This window comes from Quercus robur, chromosome 3 (assembly GCF_932294415.1).
Source record: "Quercus robur chromosome 3, dhQueRobu3.1, whole genome shotgun sequence".
Taxonomy (NCBI): Eukaryota; Viridiplantae; Streptophyta; class Magnoliopsida; order Fagales; family Fagaceae; genus Quercus; species Quercus robur.
The window spans coordinates 60,179,720-60,201,090 of record NC_065536.1 but is presented as its reverse complement, the minus strand read 5'-3'; the positions used below and the strand labels follow the sequence as shown (position 1 = coordinate 60,201,090).

At 37.3% G+C, this 21,371-nt stretch overlaps 3 protein-coding genes across 3 annotated transcripts; 2 read left to right on the top strand and 1 right to left on the bottom strand.

Moving 5' to 3' along the window:
• Window positions 1–1,056: 1,056 nt before the first annotated feature.
• Window positions 1,057–2,214, top strand: LOC126718664 (uncharacterized). Its single transcript, XM_050420981.1, has 3 exons — window positions 1,057–1,320; window positions 1,434–1,640; window positions 1,873–2,214. Exons 1-3 carry the CDS (start codon window positions 1,144–1,146, stop codon window positions 2,029–2,031), a joined length of 543 nt encoding a protein of 180 aa, XP_050276938.1. The 5' UTR covers window positions 1,057–1,143; the 3' UTR covers window positions 2,032–2,214.
• A 5,119-nt stretch (window positions 2,215–7,333) lies between these two features.
• On the top strand, window positions 7,334–8,906 carry LOC126718663 (uncharacterized). The gene is made up of 2 exons (XM_050420980.1): window positions 7,334–8,314; window positions 8,460–8,906. The coding sequence occupies exons 1-2, from the start codon at window positions 7,459–7,461 to the stop codon at window positions 8,510–8,512; spliced, it is 909 nt and encodes a 302-aa protein (XP_050276937.1). The 5' UTR covers window positions 7,334–7,458; the 3' UTR covers window positions 8,513–8,906.
• A 1,006-nt stretch (window positions 8,907–9,912) lies between these two features.
• LOC126718662 (hydroxyproline O-galactosyltransferase GALT6-like) lies at window positions 9,913–16,501 on the bottom strand. Its single transcript, XM_050420979.1, has 7 exons — window positions 15,511–16,501; window positions 13,103–13,335; window positions 12,731–13,021; window positions 12,502–12,630; window positions 12,240–12,413; window positions 10,560–10,667; window positions 9,913–10,420 (listed from the first exon to the last, which is right to left on the bottom strand). Exons 1-7 carry the CDS (start codon window positions 16,286–16,288, stop codon window positions 10,211–10,213), a joined length of 1,923 nt encoding a protein of 640 aa, XP_050276936.1. The 5' UTR covers window positions 16,289–16,501; the 3' UTR covers window positions 9,913–10,210.
• Window positions 16,502–21,371: the final 4,870 nt, after the last annotated feature.

Sequence of the window (21,371 nt, the reverse complement as noted above, 5' to 3'; positions counted from 1 at the left end):
TTGAGGGCCTTAACACGCCAAAGACTCTTCCAAGGAAATGGATGAGCACATGAAATGAGCATTGATACCATGAAAGTTATTGTAAAAAGATTGAACATCAAAAGTACCCCTCCCAATCAAGTGCAACCTCATCCTGTCAACCTCCTCCCTCCAAGGCACCTGAATATAGGGTCAAGAAAAAAATATACAAATTCCAATTCCCAATCATGAAAGTCTTTGTGAAAATGAAGATTCCAAGTCCTACCCACCCTGTCCAAATGAAAGTCCAAAATAGCTGAAACTAAGGCTTCCCTATCTGCTTTGTCTGTGTGATCAGAATTTGGTCGGAGTATACTTTGTACTACTTTTCTTTTGTTGTTTTCACTTTCAAATTTTCTCTATGCCTGAGCGCCTTTTGTTTGGTGTGTCAGGCGACATTTAGGATTAGTGCAACTGCAGTTGTGTTGGAGTTTAATCATGCAGCTCAGATTAAAAAGAAAGTCAAGCTGGTTGGTTATCCCACCAAGATCTTCAAGAAGACAGCTCTTATCAGGGAAATGTTTAATTCAGATCTTGAAATAGCTCGATACGAAGGTGCAGCTATTCGAACTGGCAGTGGGATCCGGGGACAGGTTACGAAGGTATGCTCTTTTAATTAGGAACTTTTATTCATATTTTTTATTCTGATTTGTGCTTTTAGATTGTGCTAATTGCATATGCTTTTTACTGTATGTTTTTGCCTCATCTCCAATGAGCTCTATTCCTCTATGTCAAATGGCACCTCCTTTCCTTGTAGATGGAAGGTGGAGGGTGAGGTCATGAGTTATCTACTGGGTGCATAACTTATCAATTGAAAAAGTATTACTCCTTTTGCATCATACTCTTCAAAATAAGCATTGCCAAGCTTTATTAATTTCTACTGGGAAGTCTTTCCGGTAGCATTGATTACAGATCATAATATAATTGCACTCCTCATAGTTGATGCCTGGGCAATATGTGGATATAAGAAGATAAAAGCATGGCTGTTGTTATACCCTTGAAGGTGGACTTAATATGACTTTATTTTGGCAGGCTGCTAAAGAAGAGCTTGGTAACTAACCAAAAAAGAAGGGAGGAAAACCTAGAGAAGGGATTGCAAGGTGTACCTTTGAGGATAAGATCAAGATGAGTGACATTGTTTTCATGCGTGCATGGGCTTCAGTTGAAGTTCCTCGCTTCTACAACCCATTGACAACGGCCTTACAACCTCGTGATCAGACCTGGCAAGGAATGAAAACTGTCGCTGAATTGAGGAGAAAACACAATCTTGCCATTCCTTTTAACAAGGATTCACTCTACAAGGTAAGATCTGATGTGAGGCAGTAATTGTGCTAGCCCATAGTTTTCTTCCTTTATTCTGGCTTGAAATCACTGCAGTATTACTATCCTTTTTAATTATTATTTTATATCAACAGCCAATTGAAAGGAAGCCAAAGAAGTTCAACCCATTGGTAATTCCCAAGTCCTTGGAAGCATCTCTCCCGTTTGCAACAAAGTCTAAGGATACACCTAGTCGGAAACGTCCACTTCTTGAAAATAGAAGACCGGCTGTTGTCATGGAGCCTGATGAGCGAAAAGTTCATGCTCTTGTTCAACATCTTCAATTGATTAGATCTGAAAAGGTATGATCTTTTAGGCTGAAATACTGTATTTAGTTGACATTTTGAAACCCAGGCGTAAATGTTACAGTTGATGATAAAATCTGCTGGAAAGTCACTGTTCTTTGATTGGAAAACTGAATTTTAACAGCATTCACTTTAAGCAACTGAACTGATTAGTGCCATTTGAAATGACAATTTTTCCTAGCAATGTTGAAAGTATTTCATGTTCACTTCATAACTTGGGTTTTTGCAGATTAAGAAGCGAAAGCTTAAGGAAGAAAAGAAGAGGAAAGAACATGAGGCAGAGAAAGCCAAAGATGAGGAGTTGTCGAGAAAGCGCCGGAGAGAAGAAAGACGGGAGAGATATCGAGAGCAGGATAAAGTACAGAAGAAAATTCGGAGAAATGTGTAGGCCTGGTGTTTTTCTGCAGAATCAATATCTAATCATATATTATAAAAATTTGAATCCCAAAACTCGTGGATTCATACAACGATGACATGTGTACATTTCTCAAAGCATTCTACCATGACACATGTCATTTCTTCTTAAAGAGAAAATGGCTATAATGACTATTCATCTACCATTATCCCATCATTTTTGAAGAGCTGGTTGCTATTATCCTGTCATTTTTTTTTTTTCTTTTGAAGCCATTAATTATCCTTTCATTTTTGAATAGCCTGTGAGCCTTAAATTTTGGTTTCCCATTATTTGTATTTTTTCTTTTATAAACAATTTATTTGTAAGTTGTAACATTTGTTTCTGATGTGTATATCAAAGGTTGGAGATCAAATATCTTCTCCAACCGTTTCCTTTGTTATTAAAAATATTGATACCAAAAAGTTTTCTTTTGATATTTATATTGAAGGCCATGCCAAATACGCTTTAGATCTCCAATTGCCAACTCAAAATAAATCATGAAATTCAAATTTGGTGTCATTTGTCTTTACTTGAGTTTTTCTCAAGAATCAAACAAGTGGGTGTAAAATGTTTTAGTAACCCCAATAAATAAATGGTACAATAAACCCAATACTGATAGTAACAATTCTCAATATTTTAGTGACATCACCATGTGTTCTTTAATTGTTGGTACTTCCAAAGGATGTGCTCTTAAGTCTCGAGACTTTATATGAGAGTAATAATAATTTGAAAAAATTGTGGAACAATTGAGGAAATATAGTTTTAGTAATAGATCAAGTTTCGGATTATATGTATTACTCCACTTTGAAGTAGATGTTTAGAATTACTTTAGGATTGTCCTAGAGGTTATAGCAAGAATTTTGTTAGGCTTAGAGTTTCAGGTTTCTTGATTAGGTGTGTTTATCATTGCACACAATCTATTCACATCGAACCAAATTCAATAGTAAGTCAACCTACACCTTTCATTTTTTGTTCTTTTTGGCTAGAAGCAAGTCAGCCTAAATTAGAAGTTAGAACTAAGTTTTTGGAGGAAAAAACTTGGGGAAAGAACAAGCAATCCATATCTAAACATTAAGTTCAAATATTTAAAACAAACGTAAGCCACTTGGGGATAATTTTATTATGTTCAAAGGTGTTAAATGATGGTGACACATCCTGTTTGAATGAAATTACGATGGAGTTTTAACTCTCATGGTGTCTCTTTGGATGACCAGAACTATGGTTAAATAAAGTAGTCTACTCCTTTCATTTTTGATCTTTTTGGCTAGAAGCAAGTCAGGCAGCCTCAATCAGAACTATGTTTTTGGAAAAAACTTGGGGAAAGAACAAGCAATCCATATCTAAACATTAAGTTCAAATATTTAAAACAAATGTAAGCCAACTTGAGATGATTTTATTATGTCCAAAGGAGTTAAATGTTGGTGACACATCTTGTTTGAATAAAATTATGGTGGAGTTTTAACTCTCATGGTGTCTCTTTGGATGACCAGAACTATGGTTGAACAAAGCAGCATCTTCTTCAGTTATACCCGGATTCCCATTAGTACGATATGAAACCTTCTTTAGCAGCATAGATTCCTTTCTATTGCAAATTTTTTTTTACAACAAAATGAACAAACCTGCATCAATAGAAAACATGTAGTTTTGGCATGTTTTGATGATTGAAGTATCAAGACATAAAAGGTTGTCGTATCATCAAATATAGAATTTTAACCTTATAAAAAAAAAAAATCAACCCAAGGATTCAACTTTTCCCTTCATTTCTTTCCATTTTGTAAGTCACACTTTTCACTTTGGAGTTCTTTTTTCCTATCTAATTCATGATTTTCTTCTTGAAATTATATATTAACTTATCTAATTGTTGGAAGAACAATAACTTAAAAAAGAAAATAAGTGTTAGAATTTAGAGCAAAAACACATATATAGTACATATATCTATATAATATCTAAATGTTGAAGTATTGTATTTATTATTATTACACTCCTGTTGAATTATATTATCTCAGCATTTATTTTCTCAATATATATATATATATATATTACCTCAGCATTTCGGTCCATTCGGTCTATTTCTGTCTATTTCAATCCACTTCGGTCCACTCTAGTCTATTTTGGTCTAGTGCAGTCAATTTTGGCCCACTTCTTTCTATTTAGTCCATTTTGGTCAATTCGGTCCACTTTGATGATGCTTTGAGAGGAGAGGTTTATGTAGAAAGATGAGTTACTTTATTGACAATTATGTCACATTCTCAATGTAATGTTGATAACTTTTTGATAAAATTATCTGATAAATATTTTTTTTTGGAAGATTTCAAAAGGTTTACTTAAAATAGTTTTATGAAATTAGATGAAGCAGGGTTGAAAGATGAAAGAAAATAGGTTTAAAACTTTAAATTTCTTCTTAAAATAGTAAGCAGCCTAACCTACCGAATGTAACAAAACTAATCCCCATAAATGATAAAACAACCTTCCCTCTCCATTTCACTCCCCAAAGGCAATACAATTAGCTAGTATACTTCATACTTCCACACAACATAATACAAGCTAACCATACATATAAAACATTTGTTATTTATTTCTCTCATAAAAAAATTTAAAAAATCCACAAATTTTCTCTGCAAAACTTTTATTTGCTTGTATAGTTTCATGATGTTATCATGGAGAAGCTCTAAAGAACTTGAGGATGCTAAGATCAACACCACATCGAAGTTTATCGATCATGGCTCAGCATGCATGTACTATTCACATTCTTTGAGATGTGTGTGTATATATATATATAGAGGATTATCTTGGTTTTGTGGAAAGCTTTTTCCTCAGTTAACGAGTTTGAGTACCCCAATCAAACCTACATGGCATGCATAAAATATTGATCCCAGATTTGAGCTCCGGGTTCAGCTAATTGACCAAGACTTCCGAACCTTATTTATTTATTTATTTGGGTAACTGAGACTTCATAGGTTGAATAATGTTTTTGTTTCTCATGGCCACTACTTTAATTGTGATGAAGTTTTTCATTAAAGAAACATTGTAATGAGAAGCTGATATATTCTAGATCTGATCCCGGCAATTAAAATTTTAGATTTAAAATTGAAGTTGAAATGAACGACAACGTGAATTTAAGAATGCTTCACGGGTTTTATTCTTCTTTCTTATTATTTTTCTGTGTATTAACCCTTTCATGTTAGAATGTTATCACTAAAAACCAAAATATTTGAGGCTAGTTTGAGCTAGATTCTAGTTAGCTTAACTAGTAAAATTTATTGTTCTCAAATAAAGAACATGTATCAAATCCCACCTATACACGCACAAAATTCATTAGTGTCTTGATCTAATGGTAAATAGTTATTATTATTATGCAGAAACCATAGGCTTTTTAATTTTATCGTCAACTTTCCATCTAAATTTGGGGTATTTACGACTCCACATTAGCAAACTGTTAGCCATGTTAGCAAAATTGGATGGAAGGTAATTAATATCAAGACTAAATTATTACACTTTTAAAATTTAACTAACTAAAATTGATCATTTGAAATTTCAAGGATCAAAAGCGGGCATGTCTCAAATATAATGGACAAAAAACATAATTTATCCAAAATATTTAGTCGTCAACAGATAGGAGACAAGACTTTATCCTCAAAAAACCATGATTTGATTATGCAATTTGTGCTTATCTTTTCTGCTTTAGGAATTAGATAATCATAACAGATTAATGGGGGAGAAACGTGAATAATTAAGGTTTAGATGTAATCATTATTGTATTATTCAAACCTTTTCTTTCTATTTCTATTTCCTTTTGCCATCTTTTGAGAGGCTAACGTGTTTGGGCACTTTGTCTAAAAGCTTCCAATGGACTTCCAAAGAATAGAAACCCTCGGCTACCCTTTGTTTTGTGGGTGGCGAGGTAGGTAGGGAAAATTTTTAATTAAAAAATAAATATTTTATTAATCAATTGAAAAAAAAATTGAAAAAGTGACTGTATATTGGGGTTCAACAATTCATGCACTGGCAGGCAGAATCCTAGTTGTGCCACATAAATTTAGAAGCAAGTTGTCATTGAATATGTTGAAAGTAATTTACCGATCGAGAACAAAACTGATTTGGCATTTATTTGAAGTATGGGATGGGTGTGTTAAACATAGTAGGTCAATTCTTCTTTTAGTACCATGAATTTCAAGGTATTAATTGAGCAACATATGTACATATCAAAACACAATCACCATTGTGACTTGTGTTGGATACTTGGATCACATCACAAAGTCTAAAATCCCATCACTAATTGACTAAAAGCACGTGATATTGCTGACTCGAAGGAGGGAAACTGATATTTAAACCAATGGCTCTTTCATCAAGCCCTAGTTTATTTGGTAAAGTAGAAGAGATTCCTCATTTCTAGTCCTTTATGTAAAGTATTATATCGAATCTCTATCTATTAATTATATTTTATAAAAACCAATAATATTTAAGCATGCAAATCAGCCAGTTAAATAATGAATTATGTCGTTACAACTTACAAGTGCAAAGAAGTCAATTGAGAGAGAGAGGTGAAATCTTCACTTACTCAAAGGATTCATTTCATTGAAACGTTTAACAATTTACAAATCCATAGGATATAGAATTATTACTTATTTGGTAAAATGAGTAATTTTAAATCCAATAATATTTAAGCATGCAAATCAGCCAGTCAAATAATGAATTATGTCGTTACAACTTACAAGTGCAAAGAAGTCAATTGAGAGAGAGAGGTGAAATCTTCACTTACTCAAAGGATTCATTTCATTGAAACGTTTAACAATTTACAAATTCATAGGATATAGAATTATTACTTATTTGGTAAAATGAGTAATTTTAAATAAGAAAATTTCTTAATTTACATTGTACTAACAATCACATTTGTTAGTCTACAATGTAAATCTATAATTATCTTTTAAATAATACGGTATCACCTATACCTTCTATTTCTCTCACAATAAGTGTAGCATAACATTTTTCATAATGATTGATATGACTGGCTATAATTGGTGTATAATAAAAGTAGTGTCAATAATAAATGTATATAAAAGTAATATTATTTCAATTATAACAAATCATATTAGCCGTTGTAAAAAGTATTAACCTTTGTAAAAAATATTGATGTTGTAACATTACTTTTTCACTTCAATCAAACATAGAGTATTTTTTTTTTCCCTCTCTCTCTAAGCATCTAATAATAGGGAAAGGCATAGCATTATCACCAAAAGCTAGCCAGCCTAACACCGAAAGTTAAAAATTCAATTCCCATAAAACAAGACCACAAGCACCTTCCTCTTTATTTCACACATAACTTCACTTGGCTAGCTAGCTGCTTCCAACAACATATAATATATACCAACACCTCACTTCACTTCCCAACTCCTCTACCTCTACCTTTCCACAGTTGCAAGAATGAAGCTAAGCCACTCTTCCATAACTCTTCTCTCCTTAATTTCTCTCCTCTTTCTCTCATCAATCTCAGCCCAAATCTGCCAAAGAAGCTGTGGCAAACAAATCCTCACTTTCCCATTTGGTAGTGACCCTGGTTGTGGCGATCCACGGCTCCAACAATATGTTAATTGTGACCAACAAAAGCTCACCTTAACCACTCACACAGGTTGTTACCCTATCACCAAAATTGACTACACAAACCAAGTCATATACATCTCAGACCCTTCTATGTCAACCTGTTCCTGCACACAACCAAGTAAAGGCTTTGGCCTAGATTGGGATGCACCCTTTACTTTTCATGATGATACCATCTTTGCTTTACTAGACTGTTCAGTCAGTTCTTCACCTATATACACATTGAATGGCCTATATGGTGATGGAAACAACTCCAAAGCCCCACTTTGTGATAACCAAGGCACACCCATTTGTAGTTATTTATATTCTTGCACGCCTTTTAGTACCATCAACCTTCCCATCTCTACATGTTGCATTTATGCTCCTGTGAATCTTGGACCCTCGTTTGAAATGGACTTAAAGAAGCTTCAGTGCACTTCTTATTCTGGGCTTTACAGCTACAATGGCCAGGAATCCAACCCTGAAAATTGGAACTATGGGATAGCACTCAAATATAAGTTTAATGTGAATAATGAGTATCCAAGCTCATGTGCTCAATGTGAGAAGAGTCATGGAGTTTGTGGCTACACTGGACCTTACAATTCGTTTATCTGCAACTGTCCTAACGGGCTCAACACGTCGTTGGATTGTTTCTTTGGGTCATCATTTAATAATGGTTTGAGGCTTCTTCCATGGAAGAATGGTATTATATTATCTAGTAGTTTTTTTTTGTTTTTTTTTTGTTTTAGACTCTTTTTCTTATTCAGTCTTTGATATATATATATATATATATATATATATATATATATATGATGCTTACAATTCAAATTATTTTAACCTTGTTGCAGGAGCTTGGTTGATGTATATTTTGGCATGGTCATTGGTTTGGGTCTTGTTGTAGCTTGTTGATGGGCTAACGAACTTCAGAACAAATTGTGAAGCTGAGACTTCTCCATGGTCATGGAAAAAAAGGGTTTGACTTCTTCGTTTAAAGAAACAATAAGTTTGGTCACACAAATTTTTTTACAATTGCTAAGGTAACATATTATGGTTGGTGCATAATAAAAATATTCTCCATAGTTTCGTTGTTGCATCAATCATAACTTATCATCTTAACAAGTTGTGAAAATTTATATTTTCAAGTGACTTCATTTAATATTAAATGTACTTTCTGCAATTCAACGTGTAAATGTGTATTTTAATTTATCTTGATCAAGTATGTAATATGATGCGTGAAATTGCTTATATCAATCTTTTTTAACTATTAATACAATTAGACTATGATTTTTTATTTATTTTTTTTGGGAGAAAGAGAATATGATATTTGATCAAGTACCATTCTATAAGTTATAACCATCACTTATTTATTAGGCGGCTAGTTTGTGGGCCATCAGCTACATCAGCTAAAGTAAATTTATGGTCCAGCTTATAAAGTAGAGCTTTAAGCCCTGAGTGATTGATATAAAATAAGACAATGGAATAAGGTTCCTTCTTCTTAGCACTATATCCACTAAGAGAGAATCGCTTTCACGATAAAGGTTCTCTCTTTTCTTTATGCCTGCTTCTCTGCTAAGTTCTACAAAGCGATGGATTTGGAAAGAGCTTTATACCTACAGATATATTCTAGAATCATTGGTATCCACAGTATTTTTTTTAACCCTGGGCAGCAGGGTATGCACTTCACTTACGTGCTTCTATATTTACTTAGATAATTAGAGGTAGAACCTATTGAGAACAATATGAGAGAGTTGACGTTAGTTTTAACTGATACTGGCAATGAAAAAAGAAAAAGAAAAAAGTCTCCAGTAAGATTTGAAATTGTTAACTTGAGAGATGATATCTTGTTCCATATATGCCACACATTCTTATGAAGAAGGTATTTTGTATATCCAGCATATGCACCATTTCTCACAATGTGTGAACCAATCACAACTGTTGTAACAAAAGAGCCTATATTCCTGATATCTAGCACATCAGCAGCAATGATGATTTTTTTGGGGGAGGGGAGGTTGACCAAACTTTGTTAGAGTAGAGAAGAACATCCTACAGGCAATGGACCCTGCAAATGTGAAGCCAAATGTCTCTCCTCAAAGCAGAAATTGGATCTTTCACTAAATAGATTGGAGGGGAGTTGTGGAAAGGCATAGTAGGGCTCATGGATCACAATTGGAGTAGAGCATTTAGGAATTGGAGTAGGGGAGGATGTAAATAATATAGATGGCCAATACGAGGAATTCATCAGAGTGCATGCATGTAGTGTTCCAGCATACAGGAGAGAGAGAGAGAGATTGATTTTGAATATAAAGCAGAACCATTGTTTCAAACATTCATTTCATTCTGCTTCTGTGGTGTTACACTCTAGATTACAAAATAAATTGTTTATATATGTTTTGCCTATCTCTAAATAGGAACATTGTTCCTCTCACATCGCCTAGCGTATAGAGGGATGAATGGGGAACAAAAGGAGGAAAAGGTGAAATAATGAACGAATTTGGAAAAGGATCATGAATATCCCCATTAGACTTAACCTGACTTGAGTATTCACAGAGGTATACTATGACTACAAAATTTGTATGGTGAACACTATCTTGTTTCATTGTCATCTCATGTTGCAGCACTGGGGTTTTCCTTGAGATTGCAATTTGTCCCACATGCATATCATCTGTCTTGGAGATTGATAATGTGCAGTGTAATAATCCTCGATGCACCCAAATTGGCAGAATTTCAAGCTGTGCACATACTGCACAGGTCTTGAACTGTTGAACTGCTCCACCCACATTCCCATGCTCACATCTTCCATCTTGAACAACTGCACCATGTGAACATTGGCTAATCAATCATCAATAACCACCACCTAAAACTGCTGAAGCACATTACATGTGTGTGCAGGTGAACACACTAATAAACACACACACACACAGATTGAAGAGCAGAACAAAGCCACATACTCTTAATTTGTGCTCTTCAAAATCAGATACGATTAACTGTGCAATGTTGGATGACACAATGTAACCCGGACCATTTGCATAGGTTGGATATTCTTCCTCTGGCCATTCCTGGAACTCACAAGAAAGGGACATAATGGTGAGAAATGCGAACAGCATTATCAAACCCTCATTAAGGAAAGTAATAAAGTCAAAAGAGTACTAAAAGTTGAATTAGTCAGGAACTCTACACTGTCTGGGTTTTCAGCTAGGGCAAAAAAAAAAAAAAAAAAAAAAAAGAAGTGATCATGCGAGGTGGTCACAGTCATGTTATGCCCAAACATTGAACATTAAAGAGAGGAATATTTGGGTGTCTTAAACCTCTGACAATCAGAGGTAGGACTATTTTCCAAAGTAAATATAGTCCCTACACCTCATGATTGCAACAAAATAAACTATAGTCCCTAAACCTCATGATTGCAACAAAATAAACTTTCTTTCAACATTTGGAAGATAACTATATCATTCCATCACACAGCATTGACACCTAACTATGTGTTAAAGCAAATGAAATTTCAAATCAGACATAATTAGATGCGGCACAAAATCTGCATTATATTACCCGATTACAAATTCTTACTTTTTGTTAAAAGCAAAAATAAGGCTGCGTTTGATTCAATGTAAATTGAATTCTGAGTATAAAATGAATGCAGGGGAAAGTAAATTCCCATAAGGAAAATAAAATCCGGGTGTTTGGTTCTGCAATGAAAAATAGTCCAGAAAACGATTTCCAGTGTTTGGTAACATTTTGAAAATGCTTTTCCTACAAATTTTTCACATTTTCTCAACTTCCAAACAAATTTTATAACAGAAAAATTCAAAATATACACTTAACACAACCAAAAATCAAAATAAAAACATCTTTTATTCACAAACTCGGTGAGAAGAAGAGTTGAGGAAGAAAGAGTGAGAGATTGAGGGAAAGAGAGGATTGGAGTGGATGGAGGCGGCAGCGGCCAAATCGGGTGGGTTTGGGGGTGGAGTGGAGTGGGTTGGTGGTCGGTGGCGGCCAAATCGGCGATTGGTGGTGGCGGCCAAATTGGCCAGTGCGTTGGAGATCGGAGCAGTGGGTCTTGGGTGTTTGTGGATCGGTGATGACGGAGGGTGGGCTGGTGATCCGTGGCGGCCAGATCAGTGATCGTTGGTGGCTGCCAGATCGGCCAGTGCGTTGGAGATTGGAGCAGTGGGTCTTGGGTGTTTGTGGATCGGTGATGACGGAGGGGTGGGCGCGTGATCTGGGCGGTGGAGCACAGACTGGCGTGAGGGAGAGAATGAGCTGCGTTTGGCGTGAGGGAGATGGTGGAGCTCGGTCACAACTGAGCTTGGAGAGTACCAGTGTGTGCGTGTGAGAAGCTTCAAGAGAGTGTGTGAGAGGTGTAATTCATTTGAAGGTAAAATAAGAGCTGAAATGGTTTTACGGGTGAGAGGCCTTATTTAACAGTCAACGCGTAATTAGATTTCCGTTTGACCCAATTTTCTATTGTTTTCAGCCAAAACAAACGCAGCCTAAGTAGCAAAAACCTATAAGCAGCGCTCATTTAGAGTCTGAAGAAATAATATCAAAGTGGTACATTAAGAAACCCAAGGAAAACAGAGCCAATGATCCTACAAAGGAGTAAGAACTAGAGAAGTTGGGGGGCATACCTCATATGTCACTGCCCATTTACCATGACGAAGGGGCTTGTGATGATAGTTCATATTTCCAACATAAAGGCTTCTATCTTCATCAACTTTTCTTACTTCCTTGATCACAGCATCCACCCTAACAAATGTGTCATCATCACACTTCATGATATACTTGGCAGCCACTGTGTGAACCTGTGAAGAGCCACATACATTGGTGATATATATTTTCTAGTAAGAAAGAAAGAAAATAGACAACTTTGGGTCATTTTCCAAAACTCACCCCATATTCGCAGATTGCTATAGTCTTCAACACAACAAGATCATAATTATCCATGTAAGGAACCATAACTATATCACCAAAATACTCTGATTCTTTCTTTAGCTCCAGATTTACTTCCTTTCTCCCATGCTGTCAAAACATAAATCTAAAAGCCCTAAATATCCAACATAAAGCTTTTCATCAAATGGTTTCTTATTAAAGAACACATGCCTCCAGCATCCAGCCTTACCATTGCCACAAAAAACCGAGCCACAACATGAGAAGATTTAATTGACTTATGTTGCATCCAAGACTTCCTTACAGCCATTCGCTCAGCAAAATGGTTGCCAGCAGATAGGATGCCAATGAAAAGCTCCACATGCCCATATGGAAGAGGTGGGGCTTTCCATTTTGTAAACATCTCAAGATGCATTTGCGTTGTGAAACTTGGATGTGATGTGGGTAAGGAAGCAGCAAAAACAGAATGTACATCAATATCCCCATTGACAGAAAGTCCAGTGGCATCTTCAAGAACAAATCCCTGTGAACATTAGAAAATTTTCTTAAGATATCCAGTGTCCATTACAAAATACAATATGAGAAGATACCATAGGATACTCACAGTCCGATAAGGAAAAGAAGTGACATGCCTCCCATCTACATTAATATGGTAACCTTCCAAGCCAGCACTTATTGTTAGAACAAATAATTTTCCCTCTGCAAAAGGGTATGGCCAGTCTATAGACACCTGCTTTGTCCGCCCTATAAGCCTGTTCAACCACCAGGATGCCTTCGATTCTTCCGAGTGATTGTCATCATCACGAATCCACTTCTCACATTTCACCTGTCCATCAACTTCATAAATTCCAAAAAATCAGGAATAAACAGGATTAATTCAACCAAGGCAAACCTGTCATTATATAAAGACAGAATTCTACACCAAAGCAGTCTGAAAATCATACAAAGCAAATCATCAACAGAAGAAACTGAGCTTTCTTTTCTTTCGTGTTTATAGAAAACTCACACCAAAGTGTAAGATGCCTAATATCATATTCAGAACTTACACAATGGCTTCAATTCTGTTCAAGTAAATGATTAAGGCATAGCTGACCGCAAAATTTTGGGACTAAGGATTTTGTTGTTGTTGTTGTATTGATCTTTGATCTCTTTGCTTAACCCTTCCCTACAGAATTAATTGTTCTTCATGAATGACTAGGGTTGTACTTACAATGAAAGTTTAAGACCTTGAATAGGTACAGATGCTAGAAGTGAAGATCTGGAAGGAAGTTCTGAAACTTAGATACAGACATGTTTATTCTGTCATGGTGTCAATATCTCACTAGGAACAGAGAGCATGATAAATTGAGAACCATTCAAAGGAATTGGCATATTCATAGTGGACGAAGATGCTTGAAAACTTGGTGGAAGTATTCACTGCAGATGCTGTAATGTTTTATTATGGAGAAACTTCCAACAGTCTACAAAAAATCATTCAATCAACTAAATAAATTTAACGCTGATGTTTTTTTATAAATATCTCTAAACTTTTGTTCTGGGTTATTTCATGTAATATCTTGTAAGTTATTTAATATGGTATTTTTCTCAAGATTGACTACCAAGTTAAGTTTTGTTGCTAATATAGAGAGAGTGAAGAGCAACCAGCGGCTTCATGGGACCAAGCAGGGCATAGCTAGCGGCATAGGAGCCGACTCGGCATCAGCGGCTTCGTGCCGCACTGGAGTAATCCAATATGTGGTTCCGCACGTTCCACCAGAAGGGTGCTGGGTTCTATTTCCGGGCCGGGCGGGAGGTGAAGACCATAAGAGAAGATTGCCCTCCGGTAAGGAAGAGAGGAAAAAGGTGCTGTCATCTATCTCGACCAGTTTCCCGAGGCGTTGGAAATCCAGACAAAGTAGCAGCTCGCAAGACTACCAGCAGCTGATTGAAGGTGATTGTGACACTATAGGCCTATGTCAGTTTAAGCTCAAACCTTTGACCATGTTAGTATAAAGATTTCTTAGGTGCAAACTAAAACGACCAAAGCCCAAATGACTAACTAAGAATAAGAGGTGAAATAAGCATGATAAAGCAAAAGTTCAAAGTGGTTAACTACATAAAGAATTTGATATGGGAGTAAGTCATAGGAAAATATAGAATGAAGAGAGATGTATTGCCTTCCTTAACTGGAGAATAAAAAAGAGAATCTCAGGTCTGAAAGCAAATTGTTGTTCCTCAGAAGTTGAAAATTTCTGATTGAACATGTTTGAGTATTCTTATGCCCATGTTACAAGTTTTATCTTTAATTACCTAGCCTACACTCCAGCTACAGACAAGGAGGCAATAATTTAAAACTAGATAGGAGGTAATCCCTTCTTTTCAGACCTCATGTTTCCAGATTTTGGAAGCTTAGACTCCCATTAGAAGGCAACAGAGCTGCAGGTCATTTCAATTTGAATCTACAAAATAGTCTAATAACTTTCTACCTAAAACACAATCACAAGTATCACAACCCCAAATAATCTGAAAACTATCCTGTATCTACCTATACTACATTTACTTCAATGCACTTATTCTATCAGCAACAACATTTTGGGGCTGGCCATGGATTCTCAATAGACTAATCAGAGTCGGCCACATATATTCTTTTCCACCATTCTATTCTATCCAAAATCATACATTACATTTCCTCTTTAATTGACATGTCCGTTTCTACTACTTCTACTAATGTTATTTCAAGTCGTCCTCTCAAATCAACTCGCTTTATGGGACAAAGAACTACAATATGAGCTAAAGCTGATAGGCAAAAAACAATAACAAGAAACCCATGAATTCTCAATGCAAAAATTAAACAAAAACACATTGAAATCTCCAAAGTCATGATCATGTATTTTTTTCCGCCATTTTGTTCTATATGAAGTCATACTCAAAAGAACTGCTATTTGAGCTAAAGTTGATAAAAATAAGACAAAACCAATGAAGTCTCTTAATAAAAAAATGAACAAAAACACATTTAAAATTAATATCACCTACCAGTTTCTTCATCAGCTCTTGACTTCCACCCTTCACACCTCAAAGCTGTACCCCACTGCATCCTATAACAAGTGTTCTGCTCAATCACAGGCCTTCTACTCCAATCCCCTTTCAACCTCGGATTGAAATGCAAAATCCTTGGTGGGTCTTCACCATCCACAATTTTCAGACCCTGCAACTCCATCATAAACTGTGACACCATCACCGACTCATCTCCTTCGTTCAAAACCGATATTTTCGGATCATTCTCCGGGTGGCCCCACCTGGGTGTCCCCACCACCGTTATGTGGGACCACAAGGTCAGCCCACAAGGGAGCTCCAAAACCCGGTTCCGGAATTCGCCTACCGACAGCGTAATCGAATTTGGGCACGTCTCGGACCGGTTTTCCGGCACCTTTTTCGGGCTGAACTCGGTTTTCTTGGACTCCATTTCGTCCCAGAACTTCTTCCCTATCACCCAAGCTTGCTTTGCCGACTTATAGAGCTCCGAAAACTCGTCCTTTTTAGCATCGAATAAGCTCTCGTTAAAGATCAAACCCGATATTCTCTTGAACTCCTGTATTTGCCGTTTCGGTTTCCGATACAGATACGTACCGTCCGGTTCGTCTCCCGGCAATAAAAACCCAAAAGCTCCGTCGTCTGAATCCGACTCGGTGCGGAAAACCAGTGGGATTTCGATGGTCATAACGAGTATGCAAAGAAACACTATGCCCATCAAAAGCTGAAGCAATCTGAGTCGACTCGGCGACACCAAAGTCTCTAGCTTTGCTCGCTTCATTGTCGCTCAAAAAACAAAAAACCCAAAACCCAAAAAAGTAACGAAGTCCCAGTTTTTGTTCATACAATGAATCAATGGGTTTGGTTTGGATTTGAAGGAATTGGAAGACAGGGTTTAGCTGTAACGAAATGAAATAAAGTAACTTAATAAAAGAAAGGGAAAGAGAGTTTTGTTTTTGCAAAACAGTTTTGGTTGGAATTGTTTATTTTATTTTATTTTTTGAACACAAATTTTAAAATTACTTACCATAAAGGGAAATAGAAGAAGTAAAGAGCAGAGGTTCTGAAGCAGAAACAAACGGTCAAAGACCATACAGTGAAACGACTGCGTGTTAAGAGAATTCAATATAATTCTCTTAACACGTGACAACATCGTATCAGGACCAGTGCAGAGAATACGGATCAAAGCTATATCCAATTTTTGTGTCATCTTTGAACTATTATACGGATCCAAGCTATATCCAATTTTTGTGTCATCTTTGAACTATTTGTTTATTTTATTTTTTAAACATGGTTGATATGGTGTAGGTGTTTTTTTTTTTTTTTTTTTTAAGAAATAAGTTAATTTTTAGATTTTTTTTTTATTACATGCTAACATAAAACTTATAAAAAATTATATATTTAATAAATATTATCCAAATAAACTAATGAAAACTGTAAATACCCAAATGAACTTTAGGAGAATGTATCTCATAAGACATCTCTCTCACAACACGCGGAGAGATGTCTCGTAAGATCATCTCATAAGATTAGTATTATTATTTTTCCCTAGATTAGTATTTAATAAAAGTTGTTTTGATATTGACTTTAGGCAAAATGATGATAATTTAAATTTTGAAGAAGGTTGTTTTTCTAACACCACCTCTTAAGTACTTACTAGTTTAGTTCAGTTTATTTTCCAACCATTTTTGTCTATTTGGTTAAATTTAATTCTTTTTTAGTTGCAGCTGTTATTTGTTCAATTATTGAAATAAATCAATAAAAGTAAACTATGCCGAATGGATACTTAATTTAAAAATATAGATATACTAGTCAGCAAACCTACGTGCAAAAGTAATAAAATATAATTTCATCTTTAAAAAATTGTCTCTCTCTTTCTTTTACTTTGTATATAAATATAAAATTTGATAATTAAGATAGTATTATGAGATATTTATTTTGATAAGTAATGCTATATACACAAACTATTTTACAATATTTTTACAAAATATTTATGTGGAGAATTCTTACTAGTGTTCAATTGAGCCCACCACTAACATCACATTTTTACTTACAAATAACCATCCATCACATCAACTGTTTGTAAAAAGATTTATAAAATAATTTGTTCCTATAACATTACTCTATTTTGATTGTGTTGTATGTCCAATATTAAATATGAAATTTGATAATTATGATAGTTATTAATAGGTATTTATTATGATTTTATTTTTAAATAAAAATATTAAATATATAATTATGGTAATTATTAATGTGGGGACCGGCCCAAAATAACAGGCTGGCTAGGCCCTAGGCCCGTCCGAGGAGTCAGCGTTACCCAAGCAATCCTTATTTAAGCCCACTAGGGGAAAGAGAATATGTCCGAGGAGTAATTTCTCCTCGGATACTGCAAATTCCGGAGCAAAAGTACATCCTAGCCACTACAGTTAATCTTCCCAATACGTAAAATGGAAGGAAACCCAAAATATTTCAGCAAAGACTGTCACCACCACATTAAATGCATTACAACTATTATCCTGGCCGCATTAATGAGGAGAAGACCCTTGAACAATGCTACCTTGGCTACCGCAACTCACAAAGAATTGAGAGGGGTGTCTGATGGGACAGGTGTTCAAATGGGGGTTTGGATGATCAACAAGTGTAAAACCCAAATGATATGAAATGGCTTATATAATATGTAAAAGTCCCCCAAGGGAGGGGACAGTAAAAAAAAGAGAGGGAGAGAATACTGTAGAGAAGCCAAACTGCATTGATCAGTATCTATTAATCAAGTTGGCATTTTTGTTCTTGTTTAGGTATTCCCTGAACTCATGCATCAAACCGTTTAAACCAACTGAAACCGAGTTCTTCAACCCATACTCTACAAAAATTCATTGTGTGGGACCTTTTGGACCAAGACTTGAGCAACAAGGATTGGGCTACCAAATTGTTCTCCTACAATTGGCGCCGTCTGTGGGGAGAACTGGAGTGTCGGTAAGCACAACGGTTAAGCATGGCAGGACTAGGTCCACACCAGGAGAATCCCCACCAAACTAATCCTCAACAGACAGAACCTATTGAGTCTCAGCGGCAAAATGATCCTTCCAACCCAGGCAACAGAAGGAATCATGAGGGAAGCGTACATACTACTCAGACGAGCCAAAGTCATACCCAAATAGGTAGTCACGTATCTCAAAGGCGAAACAACCATCAAGCCATGCAGCGAGAGATAGATGACCTGAAAAGAAAGTTGTGACGTGCGCAGTGAAAGCGATCTCCCTCCAGCTCAGATGCATCCTCTAATGAGGAGGACGTGAGTTATCGACGGAGGTCGAGAACACCCCTAAGTGAGACCTTTTCTTACGAAAAGGAGTCTCGCCCTGTGCGAAGGTATGAGAGCCCATCCAGCAAGGGTTTGGGTAATGACACCATGAACAAGGCATTAGATCAGATCTCCAGATCACCTTTCGCGCACAGAATCGAAGGGGCTAAATTACCTCGACGTTTTAATCAACCAACGTTTGCCATCTACAACGACCGAGCAGACCCAGTGGAGCACGTGAGCCAGTTTAATCAAAGAATGACCATCTACTCCCAAAACGAGGCTCTGATGTGCAAAGTTTTCCCGTCTAGCTTGGGGCCAATGGCGATGAGATGGTTTAACAGCTTAAAGACAAATTCCATAGGCTCCTATAAGCAGCTCACTTAGGCTTTTTGTTCTCACTTTATTACAAATAGCAGAGTCCCTTGACCCCTAAGTTCGTTACTGTCCTTGTCCATGCGCGAGGGAAAGACCTTAAAAGCGTATTCGGATAGGTATTGGGAGATGTATAACGAGTTGGATGAGAGCCACAATAACGTCGCTATCAGCACATTCAAAAGTGGTCTCCCCACCGAGCATGGCTTAAGAAAATCTCTTACTGGTAAACCCGTTGCCAACGTTCATCAGTTAATGGATAGGATTGACAAGTACAAAATGGTGGAAGAAGATCAGCTACAAGGAAAGGGAAAGGAGAAGATCATTCCCCTCAAAGGGAATGATTTCAGGTCGAAACGATATAACCATAACTAGCCGAGGAGAAATTTTTCGAGACAGGCTGGACAAAGTAACATGCAAACAGTTAATGCCGTGTTCAAAGAGCCAGTACAACAAGTTTTAGAGAAAGTCAAGAACGAACCCTTCTTCAGATGGCCGCGAAAAATGGCTGGGGACCCTTCGAAATGCAACCAGAACCTGTATTGCCACTATCATCAGGACCATGGACCATGGACCGTGTTACGTCACCTTTTACACCCCTCAAGCGGTCATCCGGGCCAAGCAATGCAAGAGCCTCGAAAAGATGTATCATTAAGACCTCCCACAGGGACGATACACGTCATCCTCGCCGCTCCAGGAAGAACCGGGTCATTTCCTTCTAGGGTGCTGTCTGTGGCTCGGCTCTCCGCCGAGGACAGGGAAAGAGAATTTAAAAGGTCTAAAAAGGGAAGTTCTTTGATATTAGGATTCTCGGACGAAGATAAGAGAGGAACTATCCAATCTCACGACGATGCCTTAGTGGTTACACTGAGAATCAGAGGTTTTGATGTGAGAAAGGTGCTGGTAGACTCGGGTAGCACAGTAGAGGTAATGTACCTTGATCTATACAAGGGGCTGAACCTAAGGCTGGAGGATTTGACGACTTATGACTCTCCCCTTATCAGCTTCGACTCCCCTTATCAGCTTCGAAGGGAAGACTGTTATACCAAAAGGGCAGATCAGGCTACCCATACAGATTGGGTCAGAGGTGGTGGAGGTGAACTTTATCGTGGTCGATGCCTACTCGCCCTACACAGTGATAGTAGCCAGGCCATGGATCCATGCCCTAAAGGCCGTATCTTCCACACTTCACCAAAAGGTAAAATACCCGTCCAGAGGCCAAGTAGAAGAGATTCGTGGAGATCAGGCCATGGCTAGGCAGTGTATGGTGGCTGCCGTCTCACATCAGTCCAATGCCGAGTCCTCGACCTCTGAGAACTTATAGCAACCAGCCACCTCGGCAGGGCAAGTCAGTGAGCCAGCCGAGGAGATAAGGTGTGAAAGTTTGGAAAAATTTGTCATTGACAATGACCCGGAAAGGTTTTTCCAGGTCGGCTCCGAGTTGCCTCCTCAGGAGAAAGAGGAACTGGTCGGGTTTCTGAGAAGAAATGTTGATGCGTTTGCATGGGACGCTTACGATGCCCCGGGGGTTGACCCTAACCTTATTTGTCACCACTTGAATGTTAACCCATCTTCCATTCCAAAGAAGCAACCACCCCGACGTCCCTCAAAGGAACATGTCAGTACCGTTAGAGACGAAGTGACAAAACTGAAAAAGGCAGGGGCTATCAAAGAAGTCTTTTACCCCGAATGGCTGGAAAATACGATGGTGGTAAGAAAGAAAACAAGGAAGTGGCGAGTCTGCATGGACTTCACAGACTTGAACAAGGCATGCCCGAAAGACCCGTTCCCGTTACCTCCAATAGACCGACTGGTAGATGCGACTGTAGGCCACCCACGAATGAGCTTCCTGGATGCCTTCTAGGGCTATCATCAGATACCTCTGGCATTAGAGGATCAGGAGAAAATGGCGTTCATGACACCTATCGGAAACTACCACTATAAGGTGATGCCTTTCGGACTAAAGAACGCAGGGTCAACATACCAAAGGATGATGACCAGAATGTTTGAACCGCAACTGGGCAAGGTCATTGAAGTCTACATTGACGATATGGTGGTAAAAAGTAAGGTGGTGTCCGAGCACGTGAAAGACCTGGAGATCATCTTTGGCGCTTTAAGGGAGCATAAGTTGCGGCTCAATGCTTCCAAGTGTTCATTTGGGGTCGGGTCTAGGAAATTTCTAGGTTAT

Coding starts and splice junctions, on each gene's coding strand:
- LOC126718662 (XM_050420979.1), bottom strand. CDS start 16,288: ATGAAGCGAGCAAAGCTAGAGACTTTGGTGTCGCCGAGTCGACTCAGA. Junction 10,668..12,239: donor AATGGGCAGTGACATATGAG/GTATGCCCCCCA, acceptor TGTGAGTTCCAG/GAATGGCCAGAGGAAGAATA. Junction 10,421..10,559: donor TTGAAGAGCACAAATTAAGA/GTATGTGGCTTT, acceptor CACATGGTGCAG/TTGTTCAAGATGGAAGATGT.
- LOC126718663 (XM_050420980.1), top strand. CDS start 7,459: ATGAAGCTAAGCCACTCTTCCATAACTCTTCTCTCCTTAATTTCTCTC. Junction 8,315..8,459: donor GCTTCTTCCATGGAAGAATG/GTATTATATTAT, acceptor ACCTTGTTGCAG/GAGCTTGGTTGATGTATATT.
- LOC126718664 (XM_050420981.1), top strand. CDS start 1,144: ATGAGTGACATTGTTTTCATGCGTGCATGGGCTTCAGTTGAAGTTCCT. Junction 1,321..1,433: donor ACAAGGATTCACTCTACAAG/GTAAGATCTGAT, acceptor TTATATCAACAG/CCAATTGAAAGGAAGCCAAA. Junction 1,641..1,872: donor AATTGATTAGATCTGAAAAG/GTATGATCTTTT, acceptor GGGTTTTTGCAG/ATTAAGAAGCGAAAGCTTAA.